General features: G+C 46.0%; 1 protein-coding gene across 10 annotated transcripts in view; it reads right to left on the reverse strand.

Annotated features, from left to right (window-relative positions):
* Positions 1-19,278, reverse strand: part of RASAL2 (RAS protein activator like 2) — a 174,704-nt gene that overhangs the window by 6,280 nt on the left and 149,146 nt on the right. For 6 of the 10 annotated variants that reach the window (XM_084526877.1, XM_084526876.1, XM_084526870.1 and 3 more), the window contains 9 exons: positions 16,309-16,453; positions 15,191-15,427; positions 14,323-14,524; positions 11,434-11,633; positions 9,806-10,664; positions 5,653-5,787; positions 4,337-4,539; positions 3,765-3,852; positions 1,010-1,040 (listed from right to left, as the gene is read on the reverse strand). In XM_084526877.1, coding sequence (XP_084383003.1) covers positions 1,010-1,040; positions 3,765-3,852; positions 4,337-4,539; positions 5,653-5,787; positions 9,806-10,664; positions 11,434-11,633; positions 14,323-14,524; positions 15,191-15,427; positions 16,309-16,453 — 2,100 coding nt within the window. The remainder of the gene's footprint in view (positions 1-1,009; positions 1,041-3,764; positions 3,853-4,336; positions 4,540-5,652; positions 5,788-9,805; positions 10,665-11,433; positions 11,634-14,322; positions 14,525-15,190; positions 15,428-16,308; positions 16,454-19,278) is intronic. The other 4 variants (XM_084526874.1, XM_084526872.1, XM_084526873.1 and 1 more) reach the window with 3 other exon arrangements.

Below are 19,278 nucleotides of genomic sequence, written 5' to 3' on the forward strand. Positions count from 1 at the left end.
ACACAGCGGCAGCAGAGATGGCAGCAGGTAAATACACCCTTCGTGCTGCCAGCTGATTGGCTTTTTTTTTCTTTGTGAAGGAAAAACATCTATTACTTGACTGGAAAAAGCTGCATGCAGGAACTCTTCTTCCCAGTCCAGCCCATTGAGAAACAAAAGGGAAGAAAAACGATGTACAGAAGGCACAAACAGTAAGGGACAGTACAGGCAAACTGCTGAGGAGACAAAAGTGCTGCACCAGCCCCTCGAGGTTTTGATCCCAGCACATCAGCTGTGTGGTACAGCTGTAATCAAGTAATGTTGGCTTTTCTCAGTGGGCTTCCCCACAGGGGTAAATGTGAGGGTGTAAAAACAAAGCAGAATTTAACTACTGCTTGTGCTGCAGCCCTGGAGAGACCAAGCTCTGTGCAGCAGAGCAAATGGAGGAGGAGGTAGAAGTCAACAAACAGCGAGGCAGGCTACGGCCTGCCCTAGCACCTTCCCTGATCCAGTCAACATAAGCAAGGAGAATCGACAAGGGAGAAGCTGAAGGCCTCAGCCTTTCCCCTCAAATAAATGAGGGGGAATATGTGAAATGTGAAAAAGATCCCACAAAAAACAAAAACAACACAACTGCCTTAGCAGAAATGTGCTCTTCAGCAAGTTAAAGCTCCTCCTCCTCGGTCTAAATTTTACTTGGAATATGTATTTCAAAAATATTTTTTTTCTAAATAATCTATCTTTGCAGCGAGTTAAAAATGAAAGGCTGGTTACGTTCTGGCACCGATGAGTGCTCGCTGTACCAGCCTGCACAACAGCTGGGAATCTACACCTGGAAAGTCCATCTTAAAAAGCATGAGCTCAGCAATTAAAGGCATCTTCTCGCTCAAAGGAAAATACCATCTGCCCAACACGTCTACCACACGGGAACTGGGCACAGGGAGTGGCAGGAGCTGGAATGGGTAGGAGGGCAGTGCTCTGGGCCAGGACTGGGTGCTGCTCAGCTAGAGAACTGATTGGGTTTACTTGCCTGTTTGAATTATCTCATCCCCATTTATGACCTGTAATTTAACACAGCGGAGATGTCACTTGCAATAGCAGCTGGGCTAATACTCTTTGCAGCTCCAAGGAGAGAGCTCTGCCAGACCTCCCCTGCTCAGCCAGGGATGCTCAGAGGCAGCTCGGAGGCAGCCTCCAGCACCGCTGCGCACGCCGGGCACTGCCCAGAGCCAGTGCCAACGGCACGTATCCTGAAGACAAGGCTGTGCATTGGTGTAGCGTTGGATGCTGCACCTGGACACAAGGCTAAAGAGCAAATGCTGAAAAGCATCTCGTGGTGATGTAACTAAGCAGAAGCAGCCCGGGTTACTGCTGGTTCCTAGCAGCCACTCCTCTCAAACAGGTGTGATAAGCCAGGTTCCAACTCCACTCCATAAATCTCTTGTGGAAAAGACCTTTTCTTATCTAGCCACTGCTATATCCCCTTGCTAAATGAATCACAGAATAAGAAAAAATCTTTCAAGTGTGACTTAGAAGGATTGCTACATAACCCAGAAAACACTAGGGCTCGTCTGGCGTCTGCTCTGAATCTCACTGGTTTCCTCTTCTGTGCAGGAACCCACGAAAGGGCAGCTAACTACCTTTCAGTTTCAGCCCTCCCTGTGAGCTGGTTGTGAGTGAAGCAGTCAAGGTTTGCTGACGACCTCACTTGCTCAAGGAACTAACAGCACTTCAGAAGAAAAAATGCATCAGATTATAAGAGGAATCATTAATGCTACTGTTTTGCTACAGTCTTTACAACAATTTCCACTGCAAGTGATAAATTAAGCATGATTTGATCAAGTGGGATCAAGGGGCACACCTCTCCAGCCCGGAGGTTTTGACGCCTTCAGAAGTCAGCAGCTGTCCCTTCCGCCAGCTGGTGACACTGACAGACCTGGCTGGGCCACCCTCGGGCTTGCTGGTCTGTGACCAAGGCTGAGAGCCCACTGGCACAGAGATAGAACAAAGGGAAGGGCAAGTTTCTTATTCAAGTCACAATCTCTCAAATCCTCCCCTCCAAAATAAATTTTCCTGTGTTTGCTCAGCGTCCCTTTCACCTTCTTGAGGCAGATGAAAAAGGTATCGCCTCCTGCAAAAAGAAGGTGGCTGTTCAGACAAGCTGCCATCCATCAGTTCTAACAACGAGGTGTCCTGGGTGTGGGCTCTCCAAAAAGTAGCCTAACACATTCAATTTCTACTCCAGCTTCCACCTGTCATACTGCCTGATCAGACTGGAGTGTGCTGTACCGTTCCCCCACTGTGATGAAAAAACGAAGTGACCAGCTACATTCCCGTTCCCTCTCCTGCACTGCACTCTCCCCTTTACATTTTGAGTGCAAGTCCTCACAAAAAGGGTTTCATGTGGAGTGCATCTTGGGAAGGCCAATTACACCGGTGTCTTTGTGCACAACATCTTGCACAGTAGCTAGGAAATATGCAGGGTGTAATTCCAGTAGGATTTTCTTTGTATTCTATGAGGTCAGATAACGGAAGTGCAGTGCTATTGTATGCAAGTGACTTATTCAGATTAGATAGTATGGATCTAAAAATCCATCCCTCATCATTTCTGAAGAAAGGACTGTGGTAAAATGGGCAGGGGCAGCAGACAAAATGTAGAACTTTTCAGATTATCAAAAAGAAATCTGCAAAAAAAAAAATACGCTTCTAACATCACCAGGCCTTTAAAAACACATTTTTTTTTCTCCACATTGTATTTTCCCTGCAGTTCCTTGCAAGCTCAAACGTTTCTATTACTGCTGTCCATTCAGCAGGAAAAAATGGCCAGGGGATGCCCTTCTGTGCTCACTTACACCTACATTCAAAAGACACCAGTAGCATCTTTAACAATATTCAGCTGAGGCTTTTATTTCCCCCACTATACATAAAGGGAAAGAACTTTCTGAAACAACTGGGGTCATTCCTGAAATGGGTAATCTGAAAGATTCTCTCTTACTAAACTTTACAGTTGGAACTATTGAAAAGCCCAGAAGCAGGAAAGATGTCCTCCAACTGCAAATATCCCAAACAATAACGTGGCAGGCAGACACCAAACCAGTCTCGGGTTCTGTTGTACAAGCTTTGCTCTCTGGGATCAGCACAGACACAGAAGAAAAGCTGAAATGATCCCACACAATACACCCACATGCATTGCCCACTGGGTCCCACCTCCCCAAGCTAACTTGTGTTGACTGAGACAAGCACCGCGGGTTTGTGGCGAAGGGGGCATTTCTCCAAGACTGACGTGGACAGTCAGATGGGGTGAAATGCCACATACGAGGTTACACCGGGCAATGCTCCACTGCAAGCATTCTCTTTTCTTGACTGGAACGTTCAAAGCCGTGCTTTTAGCTCGCATAGCTGAGATGCATGCACATGGCAATTAAACTATGCTGGTATGAAGCACAGCTTTTCCAGAGTTCCCAGGCCCACACTTGGAACAATGTCTACACAAAGCATCACTATTGATTTGCCCCCCCTGGGATCTCATGAAGTAGAAGAGGTTTTGGAGAAGCAGTCAGTCCCGTGATTTGCTGCCAGGTCTTCTCAAAGCCTGGCATTAGACAGCACAGTCTTTATTAATTAAAAACCCAATTCTCTCCTAGAAGGCAGTAAGTCACATGTGCAACACCACGGGCCAATACTGGCTTGGGAGCTAGATAACAATGCTGGGGCAGGAGGATAGGAGAAAATAATGGGTTCTATGCACAGAACACTTGGTTCTTGGAGATCCTAAGGCTCCTTACCTGTGCATCAATAATTTTCTGCTTTGCATCGATGACAGCTTGCATCTCTGCATGATCCTTCTTCAGCTCCTCTTCAACTGCCATGAGTCTGGTGCACAAAGAGAGGTACAAATCAGGACAGGTCAGTACTACTCCAGAGCACTGAAGGTACTCTGGCTTGTTGGATTTGACTTCTCTGCTTGTCCTGTCTCTGCAGAAGAATTCTGCTGCACTCTGAAAGGCTTATTTCTCCATCTGACACTCCCAATTGGCTAACCTTATTATTCTCAAAGTGGACATTGCCAAAAATGCAACTGCTCTGGAGCATATTGCCTGAAGAACAGATTCCAAACAAAGCAAAGAGACCAGCTGTAAGAACAGCAGAGACCAGAGTCAAAAATTCCTAATTCTTTTCCTCCATTTTGTTGGCAATCTGAGCTGAGTTTCCACACCTGTATCTCAGTTTTTTCTTTTTCCAAGGAAGGATGCTATCATTCCAGAGATGTTGAGATGCTCACACAACTACCTTCTTCAGTGTCAAAGACAGCACATGCTTCTTGTCCTAAACAGTGCCACACTTTCAGAGGCCTTACCTGCTGATAATACTTTTCATCTGGCTGTCCTTCTCTTCCTGTTGCCTGCGCAGTCTCTCCTCACTGTCTTCCAGCCTTGACTTGTACTCCATCAGCAGCTTCTGCATTTGCTGCTCTTGCACTAGGAGTCGCCGCTCATACTCCTCCAGCCGGCGACTCGACACCTTCAGGCGCTCCTTCAGCTTCGCTATCTCTTGTTCATACTGCAGGTGGGAAGGAAGAAGGAAAGAAGGAACAGATCACGTCACTATAATTTTCTGATGTTTAGAGGCAACGCTTCTTTCATTAAAATACGTTGATAGAAGTAAAGGAAGCGGCAAGCAAGCAGCTGTGACAAAGGACTATGTAGAGCTCTCACTGAGCATTAGGCTGTTCCCACACTGTAGGATGTCATTCTGTAGCACAGTCTAAGCACTCTGATGGCTCTGACATGGCTCCTCAGTCCTGGCTGGCAACATCCGCAGTTATTCGAGACTCAAGGGGTTCCCAGACAAAAGCTGCTAACAGTAGAAATGTCCTGGGGTGACCAAACATGGGAAGGGGGCCACTACAGCACCCCTACAGGACCCAAGTGACTCATTCTTCAGTACCATGCCACAAAACCACCGCCTTCAGCCAGGACATCATTCACTGCACGTTTACTTGGCTGAGGATTTGTTCTCCCATTTACTGTCTCCACAGACAATCGTTTTTACAGTAGTGGAACGCAACACGTTCCACTTCATTTTGGGTTCATTCACCTTTCCTAAATCCTATGTTCCTGTTTCTTGTCTGACAGATGAAATCTGAATGCAACTACTGATGAAGTCTGAATTGCACTTAGAGAGCCATGCGCAATCACTTAGCATATCCTAAACTATACTCAGTTGGGTTTAACAACCGTGATTTTTTTTTAATGGAGTTTCATCATGACTAAAAAAAAAAAAAAAAGCAAAGCATTAAAAAACCAGCAGTATAATCTAGCTATAATGTCATCATAAAAAATAATGACTTGAGGAGGATCTCATACACTCAGGCAGTGTGACTCACGATGCAAGTAAATGCCAAATATCAGCCTGTCGTCTCTAAGCCCTCCACTACTTCAGTTTGCATCCACCTGACATGCTACAGCCTGTAAGTGTGTCAATCTACAGTACGGCACGCTGTGCTCCGGCTATGCGTGACGGCATGTACAGCAGGAAGCTGTGCCAATGCAACCTGTGTTTGAAAGCAAAACTCTGGCACAGCAGCACCTGGAGGCTGTTCTGAACCCAGCCCTGGGATGGACAGGACTCGCCAGCAGCCCTCAAGTGTGCTGTATACAGAATAAAATCTACCTTCTCAGCATGCTTGGCTTCATCTGGATTCTGCTCTGCATCCTCCTCGACTTCTTCATACTGCCCGTTGTTGAGAACCCACGCAGCTGTCCTCTCCACTGGTGACATTGTGGCAGAGTCCACAGGCGACTGAACCTAGAACAGAGACATTTATAAGCATTTCTCAAAGAAATTACACACAAATCAGCTCTGAAATCATTCATTTGGAGGAGAAAAATGCCCATGGAACTGTCGGTCTCCAAAGCACCCCCATATCTTTCTTGCAAAGAGGCTTCATCCTCCCTTGACTTTAGGCACACAGCACTTACGTGAGTCCCTCTAAAATCACTGCACTTTAGATTTTTTTTTCCTCTTTGTCTAAGTGAACATCTCTCTGGAAAAAAACGCTGTTTCCAAATCCCATTCACATCCACCTTCCCCCTTTGCCAGACTTTCAGTAAGGCTTCCTCAACCTGAGGTTTCTCCCTCAGAGAACAGAGCAACGAAGCTTCGTGTGCCCAGTTCAGGTGAGACAGATTGGTTGTGCTGGATGGCTGGGGAGCTCGAGAGCAGCTTTCTCAGCCAGGCTGCAGGCAGGAATTTGCCACGGAGCAGGAGGCTGCATGGCTTGGATAGGAGACAGCACAGCAGTACTTAAAAGTGCCAAGAGGCGTAATGTTATCACCATAATGCCTCTCACATTTCCGTGGTTTATTGTAGCATATGCACCCAGTCAAGGCTGTAAAAGGAAATCAGGGCCAGCAGTGCTTACCAGGAGAACTGTAAAACACAATGAGAGGCTATCCTCCTTAAGGGAAGTTGAAAAGGAAGCCAAGAAGAGAAACCCGAAACTCTCCACCCGGCTGGGGAAAACATGGCTTGGTACAAATTCCAAGCAGTTCTCGTGGACAAAGACAAGTTTATGAGCACAGAAATTAGCATAGCAACTCCTGAAAGAGCAACGCTGTTTAAAAGTTTTCAAGAAATGCTAAAGATCAACTTTTCCCTCATCCATGGCTTTGTTTTGTGCTCAGGCAGCTCTTCAGCAGCCTGCCTCCTGTCAGCACTGTAGGCAAGTGAAAGGTGCTCTGAGGCAGTGATTTTGAAAGACAAAGCCTCAGGGAGGGGCTCTTCATCAGGGAGTAATTGCTTCTGAAGAGAAGTTGGTGAGGGATCCTCCTGTCCTCCTCTCCATCTGGGGGCTTTTGCACGTCCTGCAGCAGCTGCAGCGGCTCCACTGCCCTGAGGACTCCAGCTCTGGGAAGAGCCTGAGCAAGGACAGGTACGAACGCAAAGGAAAGGGGGAGGAATTGGGGAAAAATGCACGGTTTTAGGCAGAGGCTTTAGCCTGGGAGGGAAGGAAAGGCTATCAGCCCCTTTCAGCTTGGCCAGGCTCCTTCGGTGAGACTTCTCTTGGCAGCCGTGGGATGGGACACCCCACACAGTGCGGGGCTCTGTCACCAGCAGGCTCTCCTCTGAGGCAAGGACTTTGGGAATTGCCCTGCAACAGACCACTGGGCCCCAGCGAACCTCCCCAAACCACCTCCGAGCTGCAGCACCGAGTGCTTTCAGCAGCCACGCTCAGAAAGCTCACAAAGACCAAGAGGATGGCGAGTACTTCAGATGCCAAAGGTTTATGATTTACTCTTAATAGAGAAGAAAAAAGAAACGCCCGCTAGGAACATGTATTAATTCCCCTCTTTGCCTCCCTTCCAGAGGAACACACTGACATTTCTGTTCCCACCTACCTACTAAATGGAAATGGAAGGCAAAAGCTGACCTCTCCCAGCGAACAAAGGGCCTCACTCTACATTCAGAAACAAATGGGACTTGTGGAGAACAGAGTCTAATAATTATGACGCCCACAAAGCATGCCTAGAAAGAACATGCCCAACTTCTCTCTCCTCGCTTTCTTTTTTTTTAAATAAGAGCAGAATTCCACAACACGATTTGCAATTAAAAGGACGCAATGGAATTTGCCTCAAAAAAAAAATTTTGGCCACTCAATTTGGCACAACTCAAGACATTCTCAAGGGTGTGGGGAAGGAAAGAACAAATTGATTTCTCTACAGTGGGAGCAAGCACTCTAATGAATCCAGTGAAAACAATTAGCATGGGAAGGAGAGTGGAAAAATAAGGAGACGCACGCTGCATACAAGAGAGAGGGAGGAGACTGCCCTGGAGCCAGTCTCCCCAGGTACCTGATTTATTTGGGCAGCTGCAGTCGGCAGTGGAAGGATGAACACTGACCAAGAGGGAGGCAGCAAGCAGGGGACGGAGTGTTTCTTGTAAATACAGAGGGCAGAAGCCACCTGTGCAAGGTGTACGCATGAAGGCTGGGGACAACAACTGTCTGTTCTTCCTGCTCCTTCCTCATCCTGACGCCCCCAAGGCAAAGCCTCTCCACGTATCTGTCCAGGCCCTTCCCTCTAACAAGCCCTGAGGAAAGGCCCCAGCTCCCCGGCGCTTTCGGTGAGGACCCAGGGCCGTACCATAAACCACAGCAGATCAGCCAGCCCAGGTGCTCGCAGGGGCCCTGAGAGCAGCAAGGGAGGCTGCCTTGTTACCTGTATCCCAAACTCCTACCACCTCTGTGCTAGGTTTAGCTGCAATCCAATATGCTTTACCTAGCAACCCTTCCTTGCCCAAACGCAAAACACATGCTCAAAGGGAGGACGCAAACACACGCACTTCAAATAACAAGCAATTACATCTTTGGTATTACTAACTTGGCGTAACAGCCTTGGCTTTGTGATTCAGTGCTTCTGATCTCCTTGTGCTGTAATGAACTTCAGGTATCAAAGTAGTTTTGAAGCCCTGATTGCCCCTGGGTTCCCAGGCACCATCTCGTTTAGACTGTAACACTCAGGAGGGTTTGCCAGGAAAGCTACAAGGATACCTGGAAAGCCTTCAGCAGAGCAGGACCTTATGCTGGCAACTAAGTTCTTCTGCCAGCTTTGCCTTATAAGCCAAATCCTTCCCCTGCACAACCACGTCTCCAGCGGCACCTTTGCCAGCAGGGCTACTCCAGTGAGGAGGATCACAACCTCCTGCTTCTTGCAGATGGAGCTGCACGGGCAGCACGGTGCAGCCTCAGGGGCTGCAACTTTTTGCTGCTGAAGCTCATGCCTCCTTGCAGAGGCAGCATCCTTCCTTGGTCTTGTGGAAAGCCACAGCTTAAAAAAATGTCCTTCTGAAGCTGTTAAGGTAAATCAAACAGTCCCGTGTTTACCCCTGCAGTGACCACAGAAGAAAACACTTAGCCCCAGGGAACAGCACAGGTGTTGCCTTTGAGAGCCTCACCCTGCCCAGCTGTACGTACCAACAGGAGATGTCTGAAAACAACCACCTTCCCTCTGACCTGCAGTCAAGACATTTTCTACCTTCGCTGCAGCATCGAGTATTTAAATACTTAGTTTCCTCTTTAATAGTGAACATAGCAAATGCTTTTCATACACAGCAAATCACAACATTTCTTTTCAAAGGTTAAGGAATGTTGTTTTTTTTTGATAGGGAAATCTTAATTTACAGTTGTCTATGAGCTGATAAGGTGTATTAGGAACTGGTACATACAAACACTCCTTTCCAGAAAGTGTTTGCATTACTCATAGTTTGGGATGATTAATAAAAAACAGTATTTATTTGGGGCCAGAGTAGGTTGTTGCATCATGGTGAAATATAGGTCTCTCCACACTTAGACAACTCTACTTATTTATTATTTTGGCAGCAGCTTAGTCCATGATATTTCATCTTTGTTTATTCTGTGTTTTTAGGTAGCTATGCTTTTAAATTAGCACCACAGGGCAATGCATTCTCCCGTGACAATCTTAACTACCCTTTGGAACAAAGCTGCTTCTACTTTTTTATTCGGGAAAATTTTCAAGTTTCGTTTCTTTTAAGGTGTGCTGCTACCTTAGTAAAGGCAAAAGTTTTTTTATTTTTTTAACTTCAGTGCAAAAAGGACCAGAAATAATACGCACACTAGGCTTGCCAGGCTTGTAATGGTAACAAGCATGACTGTTCATTCACCCTTATTACTGGCCACTTGTTTAAATGCCACCATCCCATCGGCCAGTACTGATTCAGCTCCATTTAGATCAAAAAGCCTCGATGGCCAGCGCAGCAACCAGCTAAACATCAAAGCAGAAACTGCCTGGGAAAAGGCTTTCCTTACCTGCTGCGTTTGCTGCCTCTGAATCGCCCTCACCTTGGGGACAGGGCTCTCTCTGGAGGAGGAGGACTGCTGCCGGGACCGGCTCCCGTTCTGGATGGGCTCGGTCACCATGGCCCCTGACACCCCCGACATGCTGCCCGTGCTCCGCAAGGACGCGCTGTGCGGCAAGGACTGCGGTGCCTTGGCCCGGGCGCCCAGCCCTTGGTCCATTTTGCGGATCTGTGCTTGGCTGCTGCTGTTCTGGCGGGGCAAGGCGATGGGGACGTGCTTGTCCGTGACCGTGTGCCGCCTGGAGAAGTCCTCGCTCTGCGTGCTGCGCTTGGTGAAGTCCTCCATGCTGCTGTTACTGGGCCCGCTGAGCTTGAAGTCTTCGCTGTTGCTTCGGCTGCGGGAGCTGGCGGTGCTCAGGTTCTCCAGGCTGGAGTCCACAGAGGCCTTGGGCATCGGCGGAGGAGGGTTGTTGAGGTGGTAAACGGGGTTCTGGAAGGACAGCGGCTGGAGGCTGCCCTGTTGGTTCAAAGCTGGGTGCAGGGGCCTCCGCACCTGGGGCGCGCTCTGGGGTGTGCTCTGAGCTTCCCACAGCTGTTTGATGTTGGCCACCTGGGTGATGGAGAGCTGGCTGCCGGCCAAACGCAAAGGCACGTCGTGCATGATAGAAGCGTGGTCACTGTGAGCCGTGTGAGGATCCTGCAGGTCCATGAGGGAAATGCTACGTCCGTTGGGCAAGATGCTTTCCCTTTCATCCTTATCTGAGTAAGTCATGCTCTGGGTGGATGCCTGCTGAACCAGCAGTAAGGTCTTGCCCCTAAAATATCCATCCACGTTTTCCTGGGTTGGAGACTTCAGCTTATGCAAGTCACTGCCGAGAGGAAAGGAATTCAGTTAATTTTTAAGCAGCCAAGACCCTGAGAGACCTGTCCCAGAGAAGCCTCCTTACCTCATTTAACCCTCCCTCCCCTGCTCTGAAAGCTTCAAGGAACTGGATTTCCTTTCATGAGCTCTCTGTGTTCAAGTCAGAACACACTCTTCCTTAATTACTGCTTATCTTTGAAAATTAAGTTTGATTCAAGCAGTGCTTCATCTTTATTTTTCACAGGTGAAATGCAAACCATCCCCACCAAATCCTTCCCCTTTAGACACTTATTTCCATCAAGACTTCAGAGCAGCTCAGTTTCCATTTAACCCTTCACCTGCGTTTCAAAATTCAGCAGGAGTTGCCTGAAGGCTCCTGTAGGTCTAGAGGACAGACACGTCCACGTGTCAGAACTGGCCCTAGTACCTATCAGCACAGAAACTGCACAGAGACCACGATACCCAAGCTCTTCGGCAGTTCTGCCACGTGCCAGCTTTTTGCTTCAGATTAACAGCAAGACTGCTTTTTAGCAGCTGAAGTTACTGACTTTCAGCAAGGTGTTTGAGCCCTGGGTAAGTAAAGAGCTTCAGATCTCAAGTGCCACCTTGTGCACCTCGTACTGGCAGCGAGTATTCCCGGGGCACAGAGGCCCAAATTCCCTGCTGCTGCAGCTGGGCTGGGCAGACAACTCAGGAGAAGTTCTCAACTCTTAAAGGCTGGTCCTCAACAGGTCCCTTCTCCCCGCACGTCCCCGTGGGCTCTGGCTGTTACATACCCATCAGTGGGGTCCTCAAATATCTTCTGAAGCCCTGAGGAGAGACTGCCACTGACGTTTGGACTAGAGCTGTGCTCAGTGAAACGCCTCAGCTGCTGCTGTATTGGCGTAGGGTTGGTCATTGATTTGGTGATGTCGGCAAGAATACGAGGAAGGGGTCCCAGTTTTGCCACGGTCGCCTGTAGGAAGGAATTTTCACCCTAATTGGACAACAAGCACCGCGACATCCGCCAGTTTTTTTGATAACGATGCACAGAGGCGGAGGGGTGGAGGTGGAAGGAAGGAGGGTGGGTGGTTGTGTGTGGGTGTGCCAGGGCCGTATGCAGTGTTACGGAGCAGCGTAACCACGACGACGAGATGGATGGAGGAGACGAAACGGGGTGCAGCAGACATTGAGGAAAGAAAAGGAAATAGAAAAGAAATTAGGATTGACCCCCAAAAATAAAAATCATGCTCAACAAAACAGAACTATGGCCATTCCAATGCAAAACTATCATGCAAAGCAAACTAAGTCCAGGCTGGGTAAGGTCAAAGTGAAAACTATGGTATCTACTCATTAAAGGGCATTCAGAGACTACAGATTCAGCTAGTGGGGGTACTTTCCAGGCAAAGGGTGTCATGTGGTAAAGGAAATGCATGCCAACAGACAAGGGGATGCGGCATTCACGGGGATCATGAGAGAATTGCAGGGGTTGAGGGAGATGGGAAAAGGGGAAGATTTCATTCATAAGCCTTTGTATTTTGGCATCCTCTGCTGATGCCACCTTCTGTAGCAACTTGTTATCAAAAATTAAGGCATTCTTTCCTACCTAAAAAAAACTTCACGAGAACATCAGTGATCCTCATCCCAACATTATCACATCAGCCTGAGATTAAACACACAGCTTTTTGTTCAGTTACGTATTTGCTCAGCATTGCCTAGGCCCAGGAGAAGGGCAGCTGACACTCCAGTGAGCAAGGCTGCTCATACAGGCTCTTTATTTTTCTCCCCCTTTGGGTCACTGCTGGTTACATCATCTACAGGGCACCCACAGCCTCTTGGGTCTAAAGGAAGAGGGTGAAAGTGCTGGAGGTGTACCATAAGGTAAAACCTTGCTGCAAAGACCAGTCTTTTCAAAGCTATCCTTATTTTTCCTGTAGGCAGATACTCAGTCAGTTCAACCCTAGAGAGAGGTCTCTTTACGTTCACTTTCTTACAGCACTTCTTCTGCACCTATTAAAATCTCCGAGGTTCTCTCATCATTTCCCAGTCATTACCTGCAGTAAAGCGCTATTGCAATGTAACTTTAGCCCTTCATTCTTCTCGTAGCAAGCTACTACACTAGCCCCCAAGGGCTGGTTAGGATAGATCCAAGCATCTAACCTACAGAAAGGGCAAAGCAGATCTGCTTTGATGGCTTAGCCAGGTGCGGCTCCTCCCTTTAAGATATTTATGACTTTTACACTCAGAAAGCAGCTCCCTAAATGCAAGGGCTAAATGCAAAGATCCATTTGCACTTCTAAGGTTTGGAGCTGGGTTTCTCTTGACCTGATGCTTGAGCAGCTGGAAGGATGGAAAGCTGAAAAGATGGCAGTGTTCCCTACACTGATGAGCTTACCCGATTTATAGGATTGGAGGAACTGGTCTTGAGTGCTCACTTTGCTTGTTTTCCTGAGGCTGCTGAACTGTCTCTATAGCAGACTTTACTGCCTGCGACATTTTGAATGTATGCTGCGTGCATGTGTGGGGGAAATGGACAAACAAGACCATAAATTGTTATCGAACAACAATTACCTAATATTAACATATGTTGTCTTTTTGAGTCAAGGACATTTCTATTTACTCTGATGCAGCAAGCTCAGTTTTTTGTTTTCTGCTTTAAATAATGTACAGTGAGAAAACAGAAACCAAACAAATCACTACTTTGGCAAACATCAGTGCAATAAAAATATGAAGAATGCATTGCAAGTCACCTCATCTCTTCAGTTTTAAAAGAAAGAGAATAATGTAAATTGAATATGGACAAAATAATGCACCTCTAAAAATTATAATATGGAATAGTTCCAAGTACTTGCAAAAAAAAACGATGATGCACGGCTCAGCTTTTCTGGGTCTTATCAAGTACCTTTGCTATCAAGGTTTTAATGATTTTGGATCCTGCAAAACCACATAGCTAAGGAAGAAACTAGCATCTCTTCTCTTTCTATAGCTAAATGGAAATAATGCTTACAGTTGGCGGTGAGCGTCTATTGTGATCAGCAGAATGGAGTCTGGAAAATGTATCCGACCCCGGCACAGCACAGGGGCAGAAAGCATCTTGCTTTTGTTACAGGATAAAACTGAGAGTGGAACCAGGTTTTTACAAGGCACCCTCTTATATATTAAAACCTAATCCAAAGACTGCAGAAATGAGAACATCTCAGCTGGCTTTGGATCAGGTGTTTAATGAGAACAGTTCTGCCTGGCCAACACATTACTCCACCAGAGGAGTAAAGTAGGGCCTGGTGTGCAGCAAAGTACCTCCATTAGCATCAAAAAGGGCCCTGTAAGATTTTAATTTTCCATCCAAACACCCTCCCTTTTTTCCAGATCACTTATGAGAAAACCGGCTGCACAGGGAATTCCAGGCCTACTTCTAAGCATTGCCCTTTCCACCATTTAACACCCAGCCTCACTTCAGGCTCTGCAGAGTGTTTGCACTGCTGCTGAAGCCCAACCACTTCACATGCTCTGCTTTAAGCCTTGATCTGGAATCACAGAAAGAGCACTTGTGAAATACCATTATCAAACATTCCTCTCAAAAGCTGTTGAGTAAGTTATCCCCAAAGCAGGCTTCAGCAGCTCCCTTGATGTTTCCCAGTGTTTACAGTTGCTACGATACAACCGCCCGGGCCTCCAGCCTGCTTTACCTTATCAAGTTGGGACACAACCTCCCATAAGAGGGAATGCAAAACTGAGAGCTCTCTGCCCAGGTCGATGTAGCCCTCAAATCCAGGCATGTTTGAGATGGTATCTGGATTAGAGATCTCCAGGAGGAAACGCTTCATTCCCCCCCACTCATGTTCCAAAAAGTCATTCATGAAGGCCATATACTCTTCCTTATTCCCAAACCTGCAAGAAAGGGGAGTTGGGGAAACCCAGTCAATAACCTCCAGACAAATACAGAGTATAAGTGCTTGCAGACAACTGTGAAATGCTTAACTTTAGACCTCCCTTTCTGAAGAGGGGGAAAAGAAAAAAGAACCATTTAAGAGATTCACTGTTTTTAGACTGTTTTAAATACTAGTAACTTGTTGATTGTATTATGAACAAGGGGCTCAAGACATCTTGCCTCCTCACCCCCACCCCAGTCATCCTTTCTCCCCTGTCTGCAAGAAGCATGCCCTTTGTATAATTCAGCTAGGAATTTTGGAGGAGGGAAGTGAGAAAGTCAAGTTCCTTGGTGGGAATAGTCTTTTTTTTTTTTTCTTTCTTTCTTTTGCAATAGCATAAACACTGACGTGCTAGTGCACACCACTATTCCTGGTTTCATATGGTGTCCCTCTACTGAATTCAACATAACCCAAATCTGCATGTGAAAAGGAGAATCTTTCCCTCTCAACACTGAGGTGTCCCAGTGAGAACAAGGTTCACATCTAAATAAGAAGTTTTTTCCTTTCTAAAGCTGTCTTGTTTGCTGCAGACACAACTACAAGCAGGGCTCTCCTTGCTCCGTAGTAACCTAGAGTGACTTGCAGCCCTAGTGGCACAGATTTCAGTTTTGTTGTCACCACCTACTTAGCAAAATTGGCGAGATTCTGAATGACTTTAGCAATGAGCGTGAGTGTGCGAGATGTCCGGTCATCAGGATACTCCTGCATGAGGCTGAAGAGGCTGGGGGACATGATGGCAGGGCACAGGAAGCGGAGGAAGAGGGAAGCACTGATCAGCCGTTCACTGATGTCCTGCTTGCCCCTGCTCAGGCACTGCTGCTTCCAAGATGCAAACACCTCCTTCAGCTCACGAGGGAACACGCTGAAAAACAATAAACCAGGAAATAAAATTGCACGGGCAATGAGATGTAACAAGTTGAACTGATGATCAATCACCTGAAATAATTATCTGTGAGAAATCATAATCGGCTTTTTTTTTTTTTTTTTACCCCTCTAGGCTAGGAAATGTCATTAGGCATCTATTCTTGGATCCCCATTTAATCTGGTGATACTTAAGTACTCCTTAAAGCATCCCTTTTTATATATGTTAAGTGAAGCCTTTCTCAGACACACAGATTTACCAGCTAAGTACTACCTATCCATTGCTACTCAGGAGCAAACAGGGTGTTAGGATATTAAAAACAAACTGAACTCATCTCTGTAACTACAATTATTATCCTGCTTGTTAAGCGCTCTCAATGCTTCACACGTGCTTCACCCTGAAGCAGAATAGACCCTTCTTTCAATGATACTCAGAAGCAGAGATTAATAGAAATCTTTCAGCCAATGATTCCGCCCTTTGTTTTCCTCTGCAGTTTTACAGATCTAAAAGGTCTGAAGGTCTTTTATAAATACCAAAACTTTCAGCTTTTTATTCCAAGCTCAAAGTAAGCTGTTATCTTCTCACTGATTCCCTCCTTTCTCGTCACACTTCACTATTTGTTTCCTTGGCAGAGTACTTCAGCAGAAGCTCCTGTTGGGTCTGGTGCATTGGACTGCAACACTCTGTTTTGGGCACAAGTTCCACCTGCAATATTGTCTCCCATGTAGTAAGGTAGTGAGGGAAAGAAATGACGGCAGTCTCGGAAGATAGATGGGTCTATGCTACCTCCCTGTACAACTGCTGTTTCCTCTTCTGTAGAGGAGTGGACACCTTATGAGCAAATGACCTAGGAGGGGAGAAGGGGAGGGGAGATGCCTCACCAGTAAGAATTGATAATCTTGCAGAAGGCCAGCTCACAACACATTTTCAGGTTGCTCTGATGATCTGTTAATTCACTGGATGAACATTTGCTGGGATCCACTTCACAGTTTTCATCTGACTCATACAAAGCCTTGATAAACTCCCCTGGACAAAGGGAAGAGGATGACAAACCAGGGTAATTACATGAAAAGCCTCCTTGACACACCTTTAAATCCTGTTTATGCCTTTCCTTGGCAACTGCCTCCTCTCCTCTCTGTGTCTGCAGTACAGTCTCCAGACACCAGATGTTGGGGACACGACTCTTCCCAGATCTTTCAGAACACAGCGTTTGCTGTACCAGATCAGACGACTGGTGCTCTAATGCTTCAGCCTCCCGTGCCCTTGCTGCCCCCAGACAGAGGCACAATAACAGGACGGCTTTGCTTATAACCCCTGCAGACACTTCGTTTATAGCCTAAAGAACAGGATTTGACTTTGTACTCAAACCGCATTATCAAGCATTAAATTTTCCACAGCCTGAAAAATGAAGCTGCAATATTTGTCTTCATAATTTCTGCAGGAAATACACTCAACAATGGTATTTATTTTGCTTATTTTTAAATTTACTGTTTTTGTTTTGTTTTTTTAATTTTATTCACCTTGCTCTTGAATAAGAGGAATACCTGAGTACTAGATAAATACTACCAGTATGCTCAACCTCTTTTATTAGCATCTTACAACGTTTTTGTTGCTTCTATCATTCAGAATCCTTTGCATTTCTGTCATTCTCCTCTTACAGCATCACAACAGGCACTGGACACATACAAAACCAGATGAAGTTTCCTGTGTCTGATGAACTGGAATAAGCTACTTACTAGTTCTCCTATCTCTGCTAGCACACCATGAGCTTTTTAAACCACTGTTGTTCATTAGACAAAACCCCTTTATTCGTTCATGATTCAACGTCTTTTAAGTTCATCTCCTCAGAAGATATAGCTGGCTCTAAGCTAACGCCAAAAGGCTTGTTTGTGCAAAGGTGTTGTTTTTATTTATTTAATTTTATTATTATTTTTATAAAAACCCTTAGTGGCCCCCCCAGCCACTGCCATCTTCAGTCAGCACTGCTCTTGCAAGCAAAGCAGGTGGCACTTTTTCTTAAGCTCTTTTGTTGGGATCCAAAAAATTTCTGCTGAGGACATCTAGATCACTTATTTACTAAACTTTTGACATCGTTTCGGTATGAGCCAATTCTGTTTTGTCTGTTGTTTGCTGGCTGTATTTTCTCTCTTAAACACATTTGAAACATTCTCTCTGTGGTCCACAAGGCCCTTCCTTAATCGGACACCAAAATGCTCTTACAGATGTATTAAACAGCTAACACTAAGCATAATGTTGTTGATCCTTTAAAAGGATATGGCATTTGAGCAAAATGACTAAAGACAATTTAAAACTTGACAAAGAATCAGACGAGTGTATTGTCATGAACAACCTTGCCCTGGGCTAGGTGACCTTAGGGGAATTTTTGATTTCTTGTAATCTCGTCACTCAGCACCAATATTCTAAATGATACATTATAAGTCATTAATTTTAAAATATTTTAACATAATTACTGCACTTTAAAGGGCTTGCAGTCAAATGTAATATAGTGGTCCCAAAGCTGATCACTCAGTCTGCTGAAAAGCATAACACAAAGCAATGTGCTGCTTACTTATCCCCAAAGCAATATGCTGCTTACTTATCCCCACCAGCGAGAGCCTAGGCCTGTGACTTGTGCTCAGTGGTTCCACCCATGAGAATAAGACTACCAGAACAGACTCATTACGCTTAAAACATTCCCAAAATGCATATAATCACAGACCCGACTATACTGACCCTTGGAGCACTGACTAATTTAGCCAACTAACGCCTTGATGACTTGCCAGCATCTGAGATTGCTGAGAACAAGTGAGACTGCTGGGAAAGCAAGCTGGTGGCTTTTTGTTTTGTTTTTTTTTTTGGTGAAAGGATGTGGTGTGGGACTTGGCTTTGGCCTGATCTTGTTTCCCTTGTATCAGTTTCCAAAGCTTGCTTCATCCAAGAAACAACAGGAGGATGGGTGGCTCACTGTGCAAACTTGGATAACAAAAGCTGTGTGGAGTTGGTAAAAGCTAACCATAGAGGGGCACACATGTTTTAATGTTCTTTATTGCGATATTAGTTGCATGTACGGTAATTCCAGGACAGGGGCTTATTGCTGGAGCAGAATCTTTTGGTGGGGAGAGGACAGTAAGTAGTACAGTCATCAGAACCTGTCACAGTAAGTGGACAGTAAGACCCCGTTGGGGGGGGGATGGAGTAGGACATTGCAGGATGCCAGGCAGTTTTCAGGATGTGGTGACTGAAGAGCACTCTGGACAAAGTCAGAAGGCTCCCTAGATAGTCTGTGTCTTGGTCTCCTGCTCTGTGCTACTCAGCAGCCCTGAGGCCTCATCCCCTCCTGCCATGTTTGTCCAAGGACTTTTGTTGGGACCACATAGCAGTTTAGACAGTTAACACAAACATTTATCAGTTAATTGCTCTGTGGCACAGATAAGGGCTGAGCAAGTCTAACACTTGCTCTGGAATGTGTCAGCATTACCAACAGCTGCAGCTGAAGCATCTCAAAATGAGCTTTCCTGTTATGTACCCACTGAACCCAAACACTACGGTGGGCACTCAAACCTAATGAATGTTAACACCATAGCTAACATTTGCTGTTAGCTATAGCTAACCCCCTAGGTGGTTCACTTTGTCTTGAAGTGATTGCAGGAGCTTCTTTAACATAAAAGAAGATTAGTGAAATATGTTTCACATTCTTAACTGTTCTGAAATCTCTACCTAATTTCACTGCACGCGATTCCATGTTCATTCCTGACGCCGCAATGCAAAGTACTGGACTCCATTTCCACCGTTAAATGAGGTGATAGAATTCCTTTTTTAAGCCTGTTCATAGAACAGATGGAACAATAACC

Source organism: Aythya ferina, assembly GCF_964211825.1.
Source record: "Aythya ferina genome assembly, chromosome: 8".
Lineage (NCBI taxonomy): Eukaryota > Metazoa > Chordata > Aves > Anseriformes > Anatidae > Aythya > Aythya ferina.